Genomic DNA, 15567 nt, shown 5'->3' on the forward strand with positions numbered 1-15567 from the left:
GGGAGAAGTATAGGACGAGCTGCAATCAGCTGAAGAGGCCTTCAACTTTACATGGCCATTGAAAAGAGCAGCATCACAAACCTACTGTACTTTAGAACAGGGATAGTCAACCTGTAGTCCTCCAGATGTCCATGGACTACAATTCCCATGAGCTCCTGCCAGCGTTTGACTACCCCTACTTTAGAAAACAGAATGCTGGTTCTGTCCCCAACTAGCAGCTGACAGCATGAGGCAGTAAAAGTGGTGACTCGGCAAACACACACACACGGAACTGTTACGGTCAGGGAAATCACCTCCTAGTGAAGAGAAAGCGATTTGCTGTGTCTCATTCTGTGGGACAAAACACAATTATCTATATAACAAGCAAATTAAGTATAGGAATGACAAGGGAGACTTGCGGTCTTCTTAGCAAAATTATTGCACCCAAATTGGATATTTGGCAGTGTTTGGATCTCAGGTACATCTTCTGACCCATTTGGTGAAGCTGTCATATTATGATTAAATATCATTGGTAAAATGCATTCTTCAAGTTCTATCCTTCAGTATATCTCTAGGACCAGTTCTGTTGATGTTTGGCAAAAGGTGCTAGAATCATGACTCAAGGGTTACCATGTGTTTCCAGGGTTTTATTTAATATAGATAGAAGACACAGACGTTTTGAGCCCTCAAATAGTTCATATTCTAGATTTTTATGTTTTTAACCTTTAAGATGGCTGAGGATATATTTCTTCATCTCTCCCTCACAGTCACCTTTTTTCTTGCTACTCCTTCCTTACCAGCAGGTTGCAGTGGTCCATAGTTGCATTAGACTGGCCCGGAGTCACCAGGGAATGAAGCCATTTGGAAACAGTGGTGTGGCTCATTGACTTGGAACATTAGTCAAGGCAACTTGAGTAATTGCATTGTTATGAAAGACAATTTTCAAATGTTTTTAATTAAGTACATCTTAATCATTAATCTTTAACCAAAGCTCAATGTTAAACATTTTGTAATCCAGTTCTGAGGTCAGGAAAAACAAACAGCTTCTGAGCAGAGAGAAGAGTTTTTAAACTATAGTACTGACGAAGTTGAGATGGGACCAGAAGAGGGAGTCCACGTGTTGAGACACAAATAAGGTGAAGGGTGGATGAAAACCCATTTGGTATGATTTGTATTGCAGACCCCAAATGGATTGCTGCTGACCCCGAGTCCACTGCTATCCAGCATTCATTTCTGGAGCAGCCTCAGCCCTGTCGCTCCTTTGAGTCCTGCCAGGCTGCAAGGACCAAATACATTGTTTCAGGTAGGTAACTGCACTCTCCAGGTGGTTCTTTCTGGCTTTACCCGAGAGACATATGCCTCATAACTGTTGAGTTTTTCAGGATAGTAGTTCCGCATCAGAAATCTGTCTCCGGTTTCATAATTCCATTGTGATACATCAGGCAAGAAAACAGACACACTTGATGAGCAAAAATGATTGCTATTCCATCTTTCAGAAGATAGATTTTCTCACACAGTGAGACAACTAAGAGCAAGAATTGCACCCAGGACAGTGATGGACATTTAGTGCTTTCCCCAGAATCAAAAGAAGTAGGAAATCCCCATACAGCCATGTTCCTCCAGTTTAAGTGCTTCTTCTATTGGAAATTTACTCAACTTTATGGAAGCCTCCTTAGACTGGAGGAGGACTTTAAATTTGGGTTGGTGGTGTAGCATGACTAATGTAGCTATGTGTACTGCCCTGTGAGGTAGTATTGGTCAAAGGATGGCTAAGTATTGTCTCCTGCTATTACAACTGATCACCAGGAGATGGACATCAGTTACCTGGAAAAAATGCACCCCCCCCCCCAAATCTCCAGGTATTTCCTAACCTGGAACTGACAACCCCACTAATTACATTGTTGAGCATAAATAACTCCCAATCTGACCTGGATAGGCCAGGCAAGCCCAATCCCCTCAGATGTCAGAAACTAAGCAGGGTCAGTCTAGTAAGTAGAAATGACCACCAAGGAATACCTGGGTCGTGACGTAGGGTCAGGCAACGGCAAATCATTTCCAAATGTCTCTTGTCTGGCTGGCAGGCAATCCTAAGATTTCTTGGCTATACTCTGCTATCCATTGGTCTGTCCCCAGTGAGGCTCTCGGCACCCTTATCACTAGAGGCTAGTATCTTTGAGCTTGTTTGGCTGGTGCAGAGAAAATCCTGCTCCCCGGCCTAGTTAACGGATGAGCAGTTAGCTAAACATTAGCCGATTCCTGTCAGGGAGCAAGCAAAGCAAATATGATCATAGAGATACTTTGCCATTGATGGTGGTATAGTTTTGGACCACCATGAACCTAAATCATCAAGCGTGGTGCCTGTGAATGACCATACATTCTTTGTAGGTGGCTGAGCTGCTTTTTAATTAAGCCTCTGTAGCAGCAACATTGTGGCATGTTTCCTTCCAGTATTTAGGTTTGTTTGTTTTTCCCTTCCCACTCAATGAATGCACTCTAACAATGAAGGAAAAAATGCATGAAATAAAATGATGCAAGGTGGCAATGAAGGAAAAAGACTGGAAAACCAAGGTGGAGGAGATGCAAGACTACAACATACAATGCCCAAATACAACAAGGTTTGACCCTATTAGATGTACTGCAGTCCTTGCTGAGGATGTGACTTCTATACAGCCAGCCTAGAGCTCTCTTTTGCCTCAGATAAACTCTTCATGTTTAGCATTTTGGCAGTTTGCACACTTGATTAGAGACACCCTGTTAGGATCAGATAGAAGCATCAAAGGACGTGCCCTGTAGTGAGAACCAAGTGCATCCAGCAAACGTTAGTGATAAATATAAGTGAAAAGGGAATCTGGATCTGTCACATCAAGGAGCCTTATTTGACTAATGTGTGGTTCAGAGAAAGGTCGAGATGACAAATCTGTTCGCATAGGAAAACTGTTCTTCCTAAGGACTGAACAAGAAGTGGCAATAGCAGCTGAATGTGAACCAACTCTCTAAATATTTCACTGCAAATAAAAACTAGGGGAGGACTGACAGTTCTTTTCTCCTGTACTTTGAGGGCAAAGCAGAGCTTTTCGAATTTCAGAATTGTGTTTGGGCGTTAAAAGAACACATGCATGGGGCCCTGTGAGGAATGATTGGAAAGGAGGAAATAATCCAGATGAAAAAGATCCCCTTGACACACATTTTCCTCTCTGCTATATATGTTGTTAGGGCCCTGAGTAGGCCAGGCTCCGCCCCTCCCCCTCCTTATGGGACTTTCACCTGCTTTTGCCATTCTAAGGGCTCAGAGAATGCTCAGGCTTCCTCATGCCAGTTTTGGACTGTTTTATCCTTATCTTTTCAAATTTACAAACTAGCATTTTCTTCCCTATTTAGAGAGTCCATATAACTATGAAGAAATCCTGACCTCATGGCTGGGCCCCGCAGAAATCCAAGTTTTGTTTGTCTGATATGGAGTGTACTGAGTTGAGTAATGCCCAAAATGCAGACATCTTCCAAACACTATGGAAGAGGGGGCGGGGCTTTGAAGCACAAGGTCTGCTTGCTTCCCATTTTGGAGGAGTCCAAACCCAAAGGGCTTTTTCTCCCCTTTGCGATCTCTGTGTGCGCGTGGCTGAGATTCTTTTTGTTTTCAGAACAGTGTGCCACTCATACTTCCTTTCCCTTACAGCAGGAAAAAGAGCCGCTGTGAGGAGACAGAAGGGAGGTTTGTGTCTGAGCTGCCACACTGATGCTGTGTTTAGTTGTATACGCAAGGACCAAAGCAGATGCTATGTGGCAGTTGTTTCAGTGCTGTATGAGCCATGTTAACATATAAAACTAGGACAGCCTAACTTTTAACATCCAAAGGAATGCATGCTAGAACAGAATGGAACTCTCTCATACCTTCATCCTCCTGCGCCATGGTTCAGTCAGATGGTCACTTTTTCCAGCCAACAGACTCTGTCCTGATTTTTAAAAGGCGTGTTTCTAAAAAAACAAACCAATGCGACACTGGAAAAATGTGAAGGGAAGATGAAAAAGAAATAAGGAGGTGAACACTAACACCACCACTGATGATAGCACCCTTGCTCAAAAATCTTGATATTTAAAGGGACATCTGTAAGAAAACAAACTGACATGACAATTGGGAAAAGGTGGAGGAAGAAAAGGCATGCAGAATGCCTGTGCTCAACGACGATTCTCATGCTAGCAGATCAGCTGCTAAGAAAAGCAGGAATAAGTCATGTGTCCAGAAAACCTGTCTGCAAAGGTAATAAAAATGCGTATTTATAGACCATAAGAGAAAAGAGGAACCAGGATTTAGACATCCTCATGAACGTGCTTATTCCAAAGGCTTCCCCAAAATGAAACTTGTCCTGATCGAGTAGTTATTGTTGGGGGGCGGATCACATTTGCCTTCCTGTAGAAGTTCTTCCTTCATGAGGAGGCAGGGAGCTGTTAGAGAGACTTACAGTAGACAGATTATTTGGTGTACAAGTTCTTAGGGATGGTGAAACCAGTTTTGTCCAGGTTGGCATACAGGTAAATCAACTTCCATTTACCAGCAGAGCGAGCAAACAGTTCTGCATTAGTCAGATTACTTCAGCGGTGCAGGTTAACTGGGAGAACATCTTATGGAATTTCATGGCCTGACTCTGGATTTGAAAACTTGAAACATAATTAGGGCAATGAGAGACTTGTTCAGAGCTGCAGTTTACTTTGCTAGAAAGGTCTACCAAATAGCAAGGGGGCACAACTGGGAACTGGCATTTATCTGTATACCATACACTTATACAATAATCTGTTCAGCCATTACTTGCCTTAGAATTGCACCAAACAGCTTCAGGGAAGACCCTTGGACCTTTGAAGTTAGATGCTATGTAAACACATAATGAAGAGAAGTCATAGCCAGGGCAAGTGGAGGCTGAGTGTAAGTAGAAGCCTTATCAGCTCATGAAGGCGTGTTGCATAATAGGTGCATATGCTCCAGCTGTTGCTGTAGACCAGGAATAGTTTTTATTTTCTGATATCTATCCCGAAGAAGTCACTATTCCTAGCAAGACATTTCTTTTTTTGGGGGGGAGGGTCTTTTAAAAATATTTTGTTATTGTGACTGCATTTGTTCTAGTGTCAGCCACAGCTAGTCATTGTCTGGCACTTAGGCCACATTGTTAGTGCTACATGCAAGCGTTTCTATTTGTGGTATTATCAAGACAGTGCCCATGTAGTGCCTGAACGGCAGTTTTATAGGCTTGGTTGATTTTGAATGACACCCTTTTGCTTTGTAATCAGTGCAGGGCAGGCTGTTTTAGGACATGGTGTACAGTAGACTGACAAGACCTTCTGTAATGCATTTGGGTGCGCCTGCAGTCTCTCTTTTCACCTATGAAACAGCAATAGTTTAAGTAGAAAGGCAATTGGCTTGATTGTAATTCTAGTGGAACTGTGCCATCACTGGGTTGTAGAAAATTTATGAAGACAAAGAAAATGCAAAAGGACATCCATTTGGGTAATAAAATTCTCTGACAGAATGAAAATCTTACGGACAGTTGAATTTGTGACAGTTTCCCCTATAGGACACATCTGTGTTAAAAAAATGACAAAAGTTGACAAAATGCAGGATCTCCCCCCTCCCTTCCCCCTTGACTGATTATACAGTGAAATGAGGTTGGGCTAAGGATTTTGGAGGGCTCCAAGCACTGTCAAGCTTGCACTTCCTCTTCCTCCATCCTGAAGCATCTTTAAAGACAACACAGCAAGCTGCACGTGGCCAGTAGGCCATCCTGAATTCTCACGTTTCTTCTAGCAGTGGTAGGGAGAGATGTTGAGGGGATATCTAGAGATGGCTGCTCAGAGTAGTTTAGCCCCCCCCCCCCGAGTTAAGCTACCTATGCCTTCCTTTTCATAAGGAAATTGTTTTCATCAGTGATCTCCCAACAGTTTAGCTGTATCAGTCTTTTCCTCTGAAAATCAGAAAGAGATTGATGGCATTGTAAAGACTAACTGATAGCATTAACCCATAGATATTTTAAATCTGTGTGCCATGGAAGCAATTAGTGTAAGGAGACAACCTTTTAAAAACAAAGCCACAACTTTTAAGAGCATTTTACACATCATGCAAAATGAGATGGTAGAGTGAGTGTAGAGAAATGCCAGGATGTGACCTGTGTTCATCAATATGGCAGGATCATGGTTACACAGTGCCTTTCATTTGTTGTAAAAGATGTTCTTCATTAAGCTTTTCCTGTTAGAAAAAACTTGCTTGATTTTACTGTTCATGTTTTAGTAAATGTTTATCCTATTTTGTCCATACTGGGGACATGGAGTAGCTTACAGAGTGCAATAAACATTTAAAAAACAGTTTTCCAAATCACACATCTAAGTAAGTCCTCCCACTGCATACTTCAGTCAGGTAAGAAACCAAGAGGACATTCCAAGCTGCTGGTGATGGTTCTATGACATGGCATACACCAGACACCAGGCAAGGGCCCAAGAGGCTTTGTCTCCTGTCTCTCTGGGCACACCCAAGCTTTAAATTACCTGCTACAAGGGAGAGAAAAATGCACAGTTCAGCTCTTACTCAGCCAGCGTCTATGTTCTCAGTTCCCTCCAAGTTTCTTAGCATTTGTGAAAATTTCTAGGTGAAGCAGCTCTAATTAATATCTTGAAGATTAAATAGCTTTGTGAAACAGGCATTTCTACATGGCAGTAGTCATAAATTTGTCAAAGTGCTTTGTAGAATATTTTTATGACACACGTGCATCCTTCCTTTTGCAAAATTCCAATGTCAGTTTCTCTTTAGAAGAAATATTTCTGAAACACTACCCAAAAAAGGCTGTAGATATGCAGTGCTTAATGTGCTTCTCAGACAATAAGGATTTCCCTTTGTTCCTCTTGCAGTTTCCAACTCTGCTAAATGGTCACATCCCAGTGCCAATTCCCAACTTGGATGGGGCCTCTTCGCCAGTGCTTCTTTCTCCAAATGCTCATAAATCCTGATGTCTCACCAATCTAAGGACTTGCTAACAAACTGGATTTAACACAGCCATTCTGATGGGTTTCATTTTTTTCTGGTGACAGAGGACACAATGAAAACCCTCTTTTACTATGGTTTGCACTTTTCATTACATGGATGATCTACTTTTATTATGTTTATATTTAGCATTTTTTAAACAGTGGTTTTTTTTGTATAAGAATCTGTTGTGCATTAAAATGAGTTATAATTTTTATATCCTAGCTCCAAGTGTTGAACACTGTTAATGAAGTACTTTCTTAATAGAGCAAAAACAGTATCTAAAGGATGTGAAACTTTTTAATCTTGTACTTCTGCATATTATGCATTGTGCTTTTGTAACTATAACCGGCTGTGCCTTCTTTTGCATAATGTTATATAAATGATTTTTTTATATTTTCCAGTATTAAGATAAAAGTTGAAAAAGGAACCAAGTATTGGACAGCCCCCCTACCCTGCTAGTATGTCAGTATTTTCCCTGCAGTATTTCCCCTGTACGGTGCAGTGTATTCATGTAACTTTGAATTAAGTGCTTTCTAATTATGTAAAGAAGTTTTTTTTCCAATTGCCTTGATGAATTGAAAGATCATAAATGTTTTAGCCAGGAAGTATGCTTAAGAAAAGGACACTATTGAGATACAGGTGCTTCTTCACTGTAAGAAGAGGAACATGGCCTTAAAAAAATTAACGTCTTTACAGTAAGATGATGTAACCTTGCTCAGTACCACTCATTTCCTATATTAATCAAATTGACTTTATAAGTCTTGAACTTTCCAGATTTCTTCCCCCGAGTGATTCTTGGGGATGAACAACAAGTGGCTCTGGTTATGTTTGGTAAAAGCTGTTTTTTAAAAAAATCTTAGGCTGTTTTAAGAAAAAAATATTTCTTTCCCTTATGACTGCAAGACACAAGGACAAACAGACACGACGTGAACCTATCAGTAATCGGAAAGCAGATACTGTTCTACCCAAAGTACTTTCAGCAGTAATTCTTCCCTGTACTAACCAGAAACTGAGCATTCTCATTTGGCAATACCAGGCATCCCAACTGCTTTGAACACTGAAGGCAGTGGAAAAGAGTTTGTGACAAAATTAATGAATGACATGAGAGAAAGAGATAAAGCATTCAGCCCTTTAGGCAGAGATGTAGTAGGCTAGAAGAGAGCAGCTGATTCTGCACTTACTTTGTTCTTTCCATTGTTGATCCTATTGAATTCAGATTGATTTAAACCCGGGTCTTCCTCCCCTTCCAAATTGAGCAGAAAATCTTCTGCACTTGATTGAGGAAGCTCAGAGGGGAGTAGTGGTCACAAAACTGAACTACCTTTCCTGAATTAGCTGGGGTGGGGGTCAGGTGAAGTCCAGCCAGCATTAGTGATTTATTTCTTCTCTTTTGACTCCTGAGCCAGCAGCAGCCTCTCAGGGAACGAGGCAAATCTCTGCTGAGAGAAGTGTGGGCTTCTGGAGTGCAGTCACTTTAAAACAAAGTAGGAAAGTTTGCAACAGGGAACCAGGAAGTCTTTGAACTGATGCCCTGGCCAGTCAGGGAAGACTGCTTTGCTACGTCAGCGTTGCAGGCATGGGGCAAGCAGTTTTTCAAATATCTTGGCTTATATGTGCTCCTGGATTTTGCAGGAGAAAGATAGGGTTACCACAATCAATCACGCATGTTGCAAAGGGAACATTTAAAGTGCCCAAAATCAAAATGGAAATTGAATTCAGTGCAGAGGGGAGGAATTTATTCAGGGTGGGAGTGGATAAAAAGCCCCGTGCAGATACAACTTAGGGCCCTACAGAGCAGGTCTCTCCTATGGAACAGTGCAATTAGGATGACCGTAAACTCTCCCACAGCTGCCCACATGCCCTGATAAGGCCCTGCTCATAAAGCATCTTTTAAGACTTGCCATTACAGAGTAACTATTTTTTTGTCCTTTGCAATCATAAACATGTGCATCAACCCACAAACAATTGATACTGCATACTGAAACTTCTAAAGAAGGCTTAGTCCCTTTGTTTTGTGCAAAACCCCCAAAGCACCCTGAATACAACATATACAGCATGTCTGGGCAAATACAACCCCTGTGCCATTCCTAGGCACATTATGTCTATTTGCTGCAATCTGGAAGATATAATACATTCACAGTACATGCTCAGCTAGACTAACTATAGACTCAGATGAAATTAAATACCTTTCTGTGCTGTATTTCCATAGTTGCTTGAGAATTCATGTAAAACTGCAATTTAGCATAATTTATTGTTGCATTAGAGTAATCTGGCTGTGGTAGGAAGGCTAAACCTTTGAGTTTTTAGGACTATGAACCTGAATCCTGTTTTTTAAAAGAAGCACAAAAGACTCACTAAATGCTGCTGCCTTCATTCCAATGTGCCTTTCATTGCAAGCACCCAGTCATTCCAATCTTGGAGGATGAAGGAGCATGCTAAAAGAACAGGGAGATCCTGAGGCATTAAAGATTAAGGACCAAATATAGTCTGTGATTTTCTATGAAATAAGAATTACTTAAAATACATATAGCCCATGCAATTACAGCAAGAATACATGGGAGAGGGAGAAAGATTGAATAATTTCTTGTCTTAGTACCATTTAACATGTCAGGAACATCCTTGGCAACAGACAGGTTTCTGTCTGTTAAAACAAAGAAAAAAATCTCAAATTTATTGATGATAATATAGCAATGGAAATTTTATATCAAACACAATAATGGCTGATCTGAGCTAACTCACACATATTGAATATCAAGGACAGAATGTAGAAACATTTTTTTTAATTGTGCATTAAAATTAGTTATTTAATAGTTACATTAATAAACTTCAGCTAAGTTTCTTCCAATTTATACTGATCAAGATGAATTAAATCATCTTGTCTGTGTTTTATCTTTCCATTCTCAAGGGTCATGGAAATGTTTCACAAAATTTATACTGAAATAAAGTCACATCAAAAGCAGCTTTCAGGCTAGTTTGTAGAAGCATCCTTGGTGTGTGAATAGCAAAAACGGCTCCAATACACCTATCATTTCATAATGTCATGAGCACAGTTTAAGGTTTTTTAGGACTAAAGAATAAATATCATGAAATAAGGAACATACTGAAAAGTGATGTTACCTCTGATATATTTTCCTTAAAGACCAGTAGGCACACTAAGTCTATTGCCCCTAATGTTTGATGTCTTTTCTTAGTGCCACAAAATAACACACCTAATCCATTGTCCTTCGCCAACTGTCAACAGCTTATGTGGCTGAAGGCTCCCATACTGAACTGCATACAATTCTTCAATAAATTAAAAATACCAGGACACATTTGGATCAACCAGATGACACAAATTTGTGCAATGTGGTTGCTCTAGATATAGATTGTATATGGATTGTGTTCTGGGCTTTTGGAATTTTCTTTCGGAATAGGATGGCTGACCATTTGTTTCAATAAATGAAGCTATCCAAATAGTGAAATGACAGTCCAGATTCATTGTATGTCAGAATTTTTATCAACTATTAGCAGTATTTTTTTACAAGCATAGTGCCTGGCATGATGGACTGAGCAAGGTATTAACAGCCCAAAAACATCCATTTGGTCGCCTATAAATACCCTCCAAAACTAAGTCCTTTAATCTTCTTAATTCATTTTTTGCATTTGTAAACATTGGAATATCCAAGCTATTTACTTAACCTACCTCACAGGGCTGTTGTGAGGATCAGTGATATTTGTACAATGTTATAGAAAAAAATTAAAAGATTACTGAAGTGGTGCGTAGCATTATTATGGCTAAAATTGTCCTAGCAGTAGATAAGAGACCATAAAGCATTGTTTGCAGATAAACAATGCTAATGAGTTCTTAAAGAATGGAAACTTCTCATTTGGTAATATTTTCCCCTCCATATTATAACACTGTATCCCTTCTCTAGTGCTATTGAACATTTTTGTTTCCATATACATTGTTTTATTAGGTCAGCGGATTTTTAGAAATTCCTTAGAATCCTATTTAGATATTTTATGTAAAATGATGAATGACTAAAACTGGTAAAAGAACCAGATTTTTTGATCCTAAGTTGTAATCACACTTTCCTTGAAGATATGTGCAGATTGCTTAGTAATGTCAATAGGAAGAATCATCATGTTCCAGAAAGTACTCAGAAATGGGACATATGCAATCGCTATGGTACACTAGACAGAATCTCAGGTTTTACTATAAAAATATTGTCCCATAAAGCTGTGAACTAAGGTCTATCCAAGCTGGGGAAAAAACCTGAAAGCTACCTTACTGATATTTTCCAGATTTTTTTCTGCCAGATATAGATAGCTGATATTTATTTGGCTATCCTGAATGACAGAGTCTGAAATAACCTGAAAATATTCAGGATTTTTTTTGATCTCTTGATAACTGCAGTTTAAATGAATTTCAGTCCTTTTCAGTGCTTTGGAGTGAAATCTCAGCTTGGAAAATGCATTTAAAGGGAGCCTGAGCCCTTTAAATGCCTTCACTTGCAGGCTTGCAGAAGACATTTAAAGGGACTGATATCCACTTGCTTTCTTTTCCCCTCTGCTGGAAATAGTGAAAAATGGGGGTAGAAGTGACACCAGCCACGACTGGCTGTGCTGCAAGGAACAATGTGCTCCGTGGAGGAAAAAAGCTTCTGGGGCTTACTTCTACTGCTGCCCAGTTTAAACCAGACTGCAGAAGAAATCAGCCCAGCAATATGATCACTTCTCCAGCAGCCTGATTTAAATCAGACTGCAGGAGAAGCCAAGCCAGCCCTAGCATCTGCAAGACCTCCCTGCCATATGAGATGCTGAGGCCAGCTTCTCCTGTAGCATGGTTTAAACCATGCTGCAGGAGAAGCTGAAAAATCCTAGATCTCAGTACTATTCCAGTATTGGGATTTTTCAGAAAAGCTGAATATTTTTTAGGTTCAGTACACCCCCCCCCCCCAAAAAAAAAATCAGATTTTAAAAAATTGCGCACACTTAACATAAACATAACCAGAAAGAAAAATGACAAAAAATCAGAATTTTGGCTGTTTTCAAGTTCATCTTATGTTTACACATCAATGTTTTTGAGCTTCCTGAAGAACATGAAGTAGTTTGACATTAATATGTTAATAGAAGTGGAACATAATGGCAGTTTGTGACACAGTTCCAATGAGTTTTCCTGTGCTGAGAAGTTAAACCTACCCTACCTTTGCATCTGGTGGCTTTTGTTCTGTCCCTGCACAAATTGTGGCACTTGATAACTACAGACTGAATTACTTGTTCTTGTTTTAGATATTAAAAAGATGGAATATGTTCCAGTATTACTGGTGCCAAAAAAAAAAAAAAAAGACACATAACAAGCTACATTGAAGGTAAGAATAGCGGAATACCTTTATTTGGACCAATGCAAATGCCACAAAGTAGAATTGAGCAAGCTTTTGAGGTACCAGGAACTCCAGTCTAGATTTTCAGTAAAAGATAAATAAGGGAAAAAGAAGAAGGTATTTTGAGGGAAGAATTACATGGGAGTACACTTTGTTTTAAAACAAAGCCTCTTATTCCCAACAGAAGCATTTCCCTTGATCCTGGGAACTGTGAGAGCAGCAAAAGGCTACGACTCCTTCCGTGAGGGATTGGAATGCAATAATGCATGCTTTCAAGCATCTGCCCCAGATTCAGCCACCTTCAGAGCCTGATGTGCAACCAGATGTGCCGCATGTGCAAGCCAAGTTCCAGCAAAGAAACTTTGGTCACTGGATCAAATTGCTGATCTGTAATTCAACAAAAGCTTTGTTGGACTTAAAGGTGCCACTGGACTCCAACTTTGTTCTGCTGCTTCAGACCAACAAAGCTACCCATGAGAATCTATCAACAGAAGAATGTTCATCATAAAACATCCAAACACAATGAAGGATTTCCATATAATATTTATACTTTCGGAAATACAATTTTGATACAGGTCCATCAGTTAGAAACAACAGCAGTTTGTTAGCTCTACAGGGCTCCTTTTAACGTAAAACCAGTTTACAAATACTGAAAAGCAGCAGTGGTCCAAGAAGTCACCATTAGGTGTGAATTTGTCTCTTTCCAGAAAATAAAAATGTTCCCAAATTCGATTTCCTAGGATCATGAAATATTAATAAAACATCCCCAAACATGCCACAATCACTATTCACAAATAAAGTTAAAATGAAACATACAATTTGTTTCACTTAATACTGTTAAATAACAATAATAAAAACTACAAGATTTCCTGAACAGAAATGGTAGGACCCCTGAATATTTTACAGTGAACATCAGGAAAAAAATTAAGTTATCTATGACTATTTTCATGATATACCAGCCAAAGATTTACATAACCATTTCAAAATATACCAATAAGATTTACAGTTTCTTGAAGATGCACTAAACAAATAGGTTCAGGGAGGTAAACACAAATGCTTAAAAATACTGTTACTATCACCATAAGGTACTTATGATACTCACTGAGATGCATAAGCTTAGTAGTAACATGGACTAGCTCCAATAAACAGGTAACATCTATAAGCTCTCTCTCTCTAAGTTCTCATGCTTCACAATGTCTGCAGTACAGAGTGATGTCTTCTCTAGTATGGACTTGTAGCCTTCCAGTGGATTTCCAGTGAATATGTAGTCACAGAACAGCTATGAAAGCACCGTATTAGGGCTAGGAGGAGAAGGAGCAGGATGGGACAAGGAAGTCTGGCTCCCAAATGCTGATTTTCATTCAGACATCAAAAAGAATACCAAGTTTCCAAAACAATGCAGCAGAGAATATAATAGAGAATGCACTCCCCCCAACCCAAACTGTACAGGTTAGAAAAAGGAAGTAAGGGAAGGCAACTGCATCAAAAGTCACATGCACACATATCTTCCACGAGAGCCAAGCCTGGTCAAATTCATATGCCAACCTTCACTTAAGAGACAAGAAACTCAACGGCATGTAACAAAGCAACTATTTCTCACTCATCAAATCAATCTCTGTACTAAGTGCTTTTAAAATGAAGTTTGCAGTTTTTCAGTTAATTGACATCTAATGTTAAAGAAGAAACTCAGGCCACAAACTTAAGAGTGTTAAAGACAGTTTACCTATTTAACAGTCAAGAAAGCTCTGTTTACATTCCAGGAAACACTGCAGTAAAAAAGAAGGGGCAGGAGGGGAGGGGAGGGGAGGGGAGGGGAGAGAGAGAGAGAGAGAGAGAGAGAGAGAGAGAGAGAGAGAGAGAGAGAGAGAGGGGAGAGAGGGGAGAGAGGGGAGAGAGAGAACTGCAGCAACAGTTCATGAAGAGAAACTGATGCATTCACAGATTATATAAAGCCATTGCAACTTCTGCAGGCGTTTCAACTGTTTGTTAACTGTACAGACAGTAGTTATTTAGCAGCAATGGTTCCGCAATAAATAATGCACTGTTTTTCTCAGTCCTGCACAAAAATGGCAGCTACTGTTACATAAACAGCTGTAACCTACTGGCTCTAACGGCAGAGGAGACCTTAAAACCGACTGTACAAAAATTTGTCACACTGTGACAACAAATATAAAAAACGTTAACCAGCAGGTCTGAAATAAAAAGACTGCACTGTGAGGAGGACACACAGATTTCAAGTCCACCAAGGGAAGAGCTGCCTTTAGGCTGGAGTCCCTGATGGAGTTTTCAGACAGCCTTGGGTTTGAAACTGCGTTGCCCGCCTCAGAAAAGCATGCTTTGCCTCCTGTTCTTCCCATGTCCTTTAAAAAAAGAAGAAGGAAAGCATGAGTTTTGTTAAGGAACATTACCAGATACAGTCCTTGCTTATGCATGCATCTCAGCAGATAGGGCTAGTGAATATGCTGTTATGGTATGCAGCACTGGTATACCAATCTGTGGGAATGCACCCAGTGATACAGTACAATATGCAATCAATGCATTCTTCAACCTAATCCCTGGTTTCCCTTCAAGCAAAAATACCACACTTGCAACCTGCTTAAAAACATGTTTGAGGAATCTAAGTAATTCCAAGTATTAAGCCACCAGGTGTCAGCAGTTCAACGCTTCAACTAGTACAAGCCTGAAAGAAGGAGCAATTTTAGACGCTTACAAACCTGTTTCTGGATATGTGGAATTTCGAAAGCCAGGATCTTTCTGCAGCTGAATCTCTTTCAGAGTGAATATTGACACACCTGAAACAATACAAGGAGTGAGGTTTTTACCTTAACCTCCAGTAAAGCAATATGACCAATAGCCCCAAACCAGACTGGACTAAGTTCAGGCACCGTTTCAACACACCAACCATCAAAATCTAAGTACAAAAATATTAAAACTTCAGCATATCATGTTTTCAGCTTTCTCATTTTAAAAGACGCACAAAAAACTACATGTGATACTTTCAAATAAACCTTGGAAGGTTTTATGTTAGAGCAGTAACTATTAACCAGCAATGCAGTTACCACAGTAGGAGCTCTCTTGGTAATTTGCAAGTGGATTGTGTGCCCTGTGATCAGTAATTGCAATCTTGAGCTGGAAGAAGAAAAGAGGAAAAGGGCCTGATCCAACAGATCATGCCTCTGTATGCCCATGCACATTTTTTAATCCTGTGTCCTACAAATACAAAAG

The 15567-nt window shown here is 39.9% G+C and overlaps 2 protein-coding genes across 5 annotated transcripts in view; one reads left to right on the forward strand and one right to left on the reverse strand.

Annotated features, from left to right (window-relative positions):
• Positions 1–10735, forward strand: part of ELK3 (ETS transcription factor ELK3) — a 50099-nt gene extending 39364 nt beyond the window's left edge. Inside the window, exons 4-5 of the mRNA XM_077339122.1 lie at positions 1160–1282; positions 6865–10735. Of these exons, the coding sequence (XP_077195237.1) occupies positions 1160–1282; positions 6865–6963 (222 nt within the window). The 3' untranslated portion in view covers positions 6964–10735. The remainder of the gene's footprint in view (positions 1–1159; positions 1283–6864) is intronic.
• A 1596-nt stretch (positions 10736–12331) lies between these two features.
• CDK17 (cyclin dependent kinase 17) overlaps positions 12332–15567 on the reverse strand; it is an 87028-nt gene continuing 83792 nt past the window's right edge. For 3 of the 4 annotated variants that reach the window (XM_077339117.1, XM_077339119.1, XM_077339118.1), the window contains exons 16-17: positions 15057–15134; positions 12332–14702 (exon numbers count right to left, since the gene is read on the reverse strand). In XM_077339117.1, the coding sequence (XP_077195232.1) occupies positions 14665–14702; positions 15057–15134 (116 nt within the window). In that variant the 3' untranslated portion in view covers positions 12332–14664. Of the gene's footprint in view, positions 14703–15048; positions 15135–15567 lie in introns of those variants that run through there. The other variant, XM_077339121.1, reaches the window with a different exon arrangement.

Source organism: Paroedura picta, chromosome 5 (assembly GCF_049243985.1).
Source record: "Paroedura picta isolate Pp20150507F chromosome 5, Ppicta_v3.0, whole genome shotgun sequence".
Lineage (NCBI taxonomy): Eukaryota > Metazoa > Chordata > Lepidosauria > Squamata > Gekkonidae > Paroedura > Paroedura picta.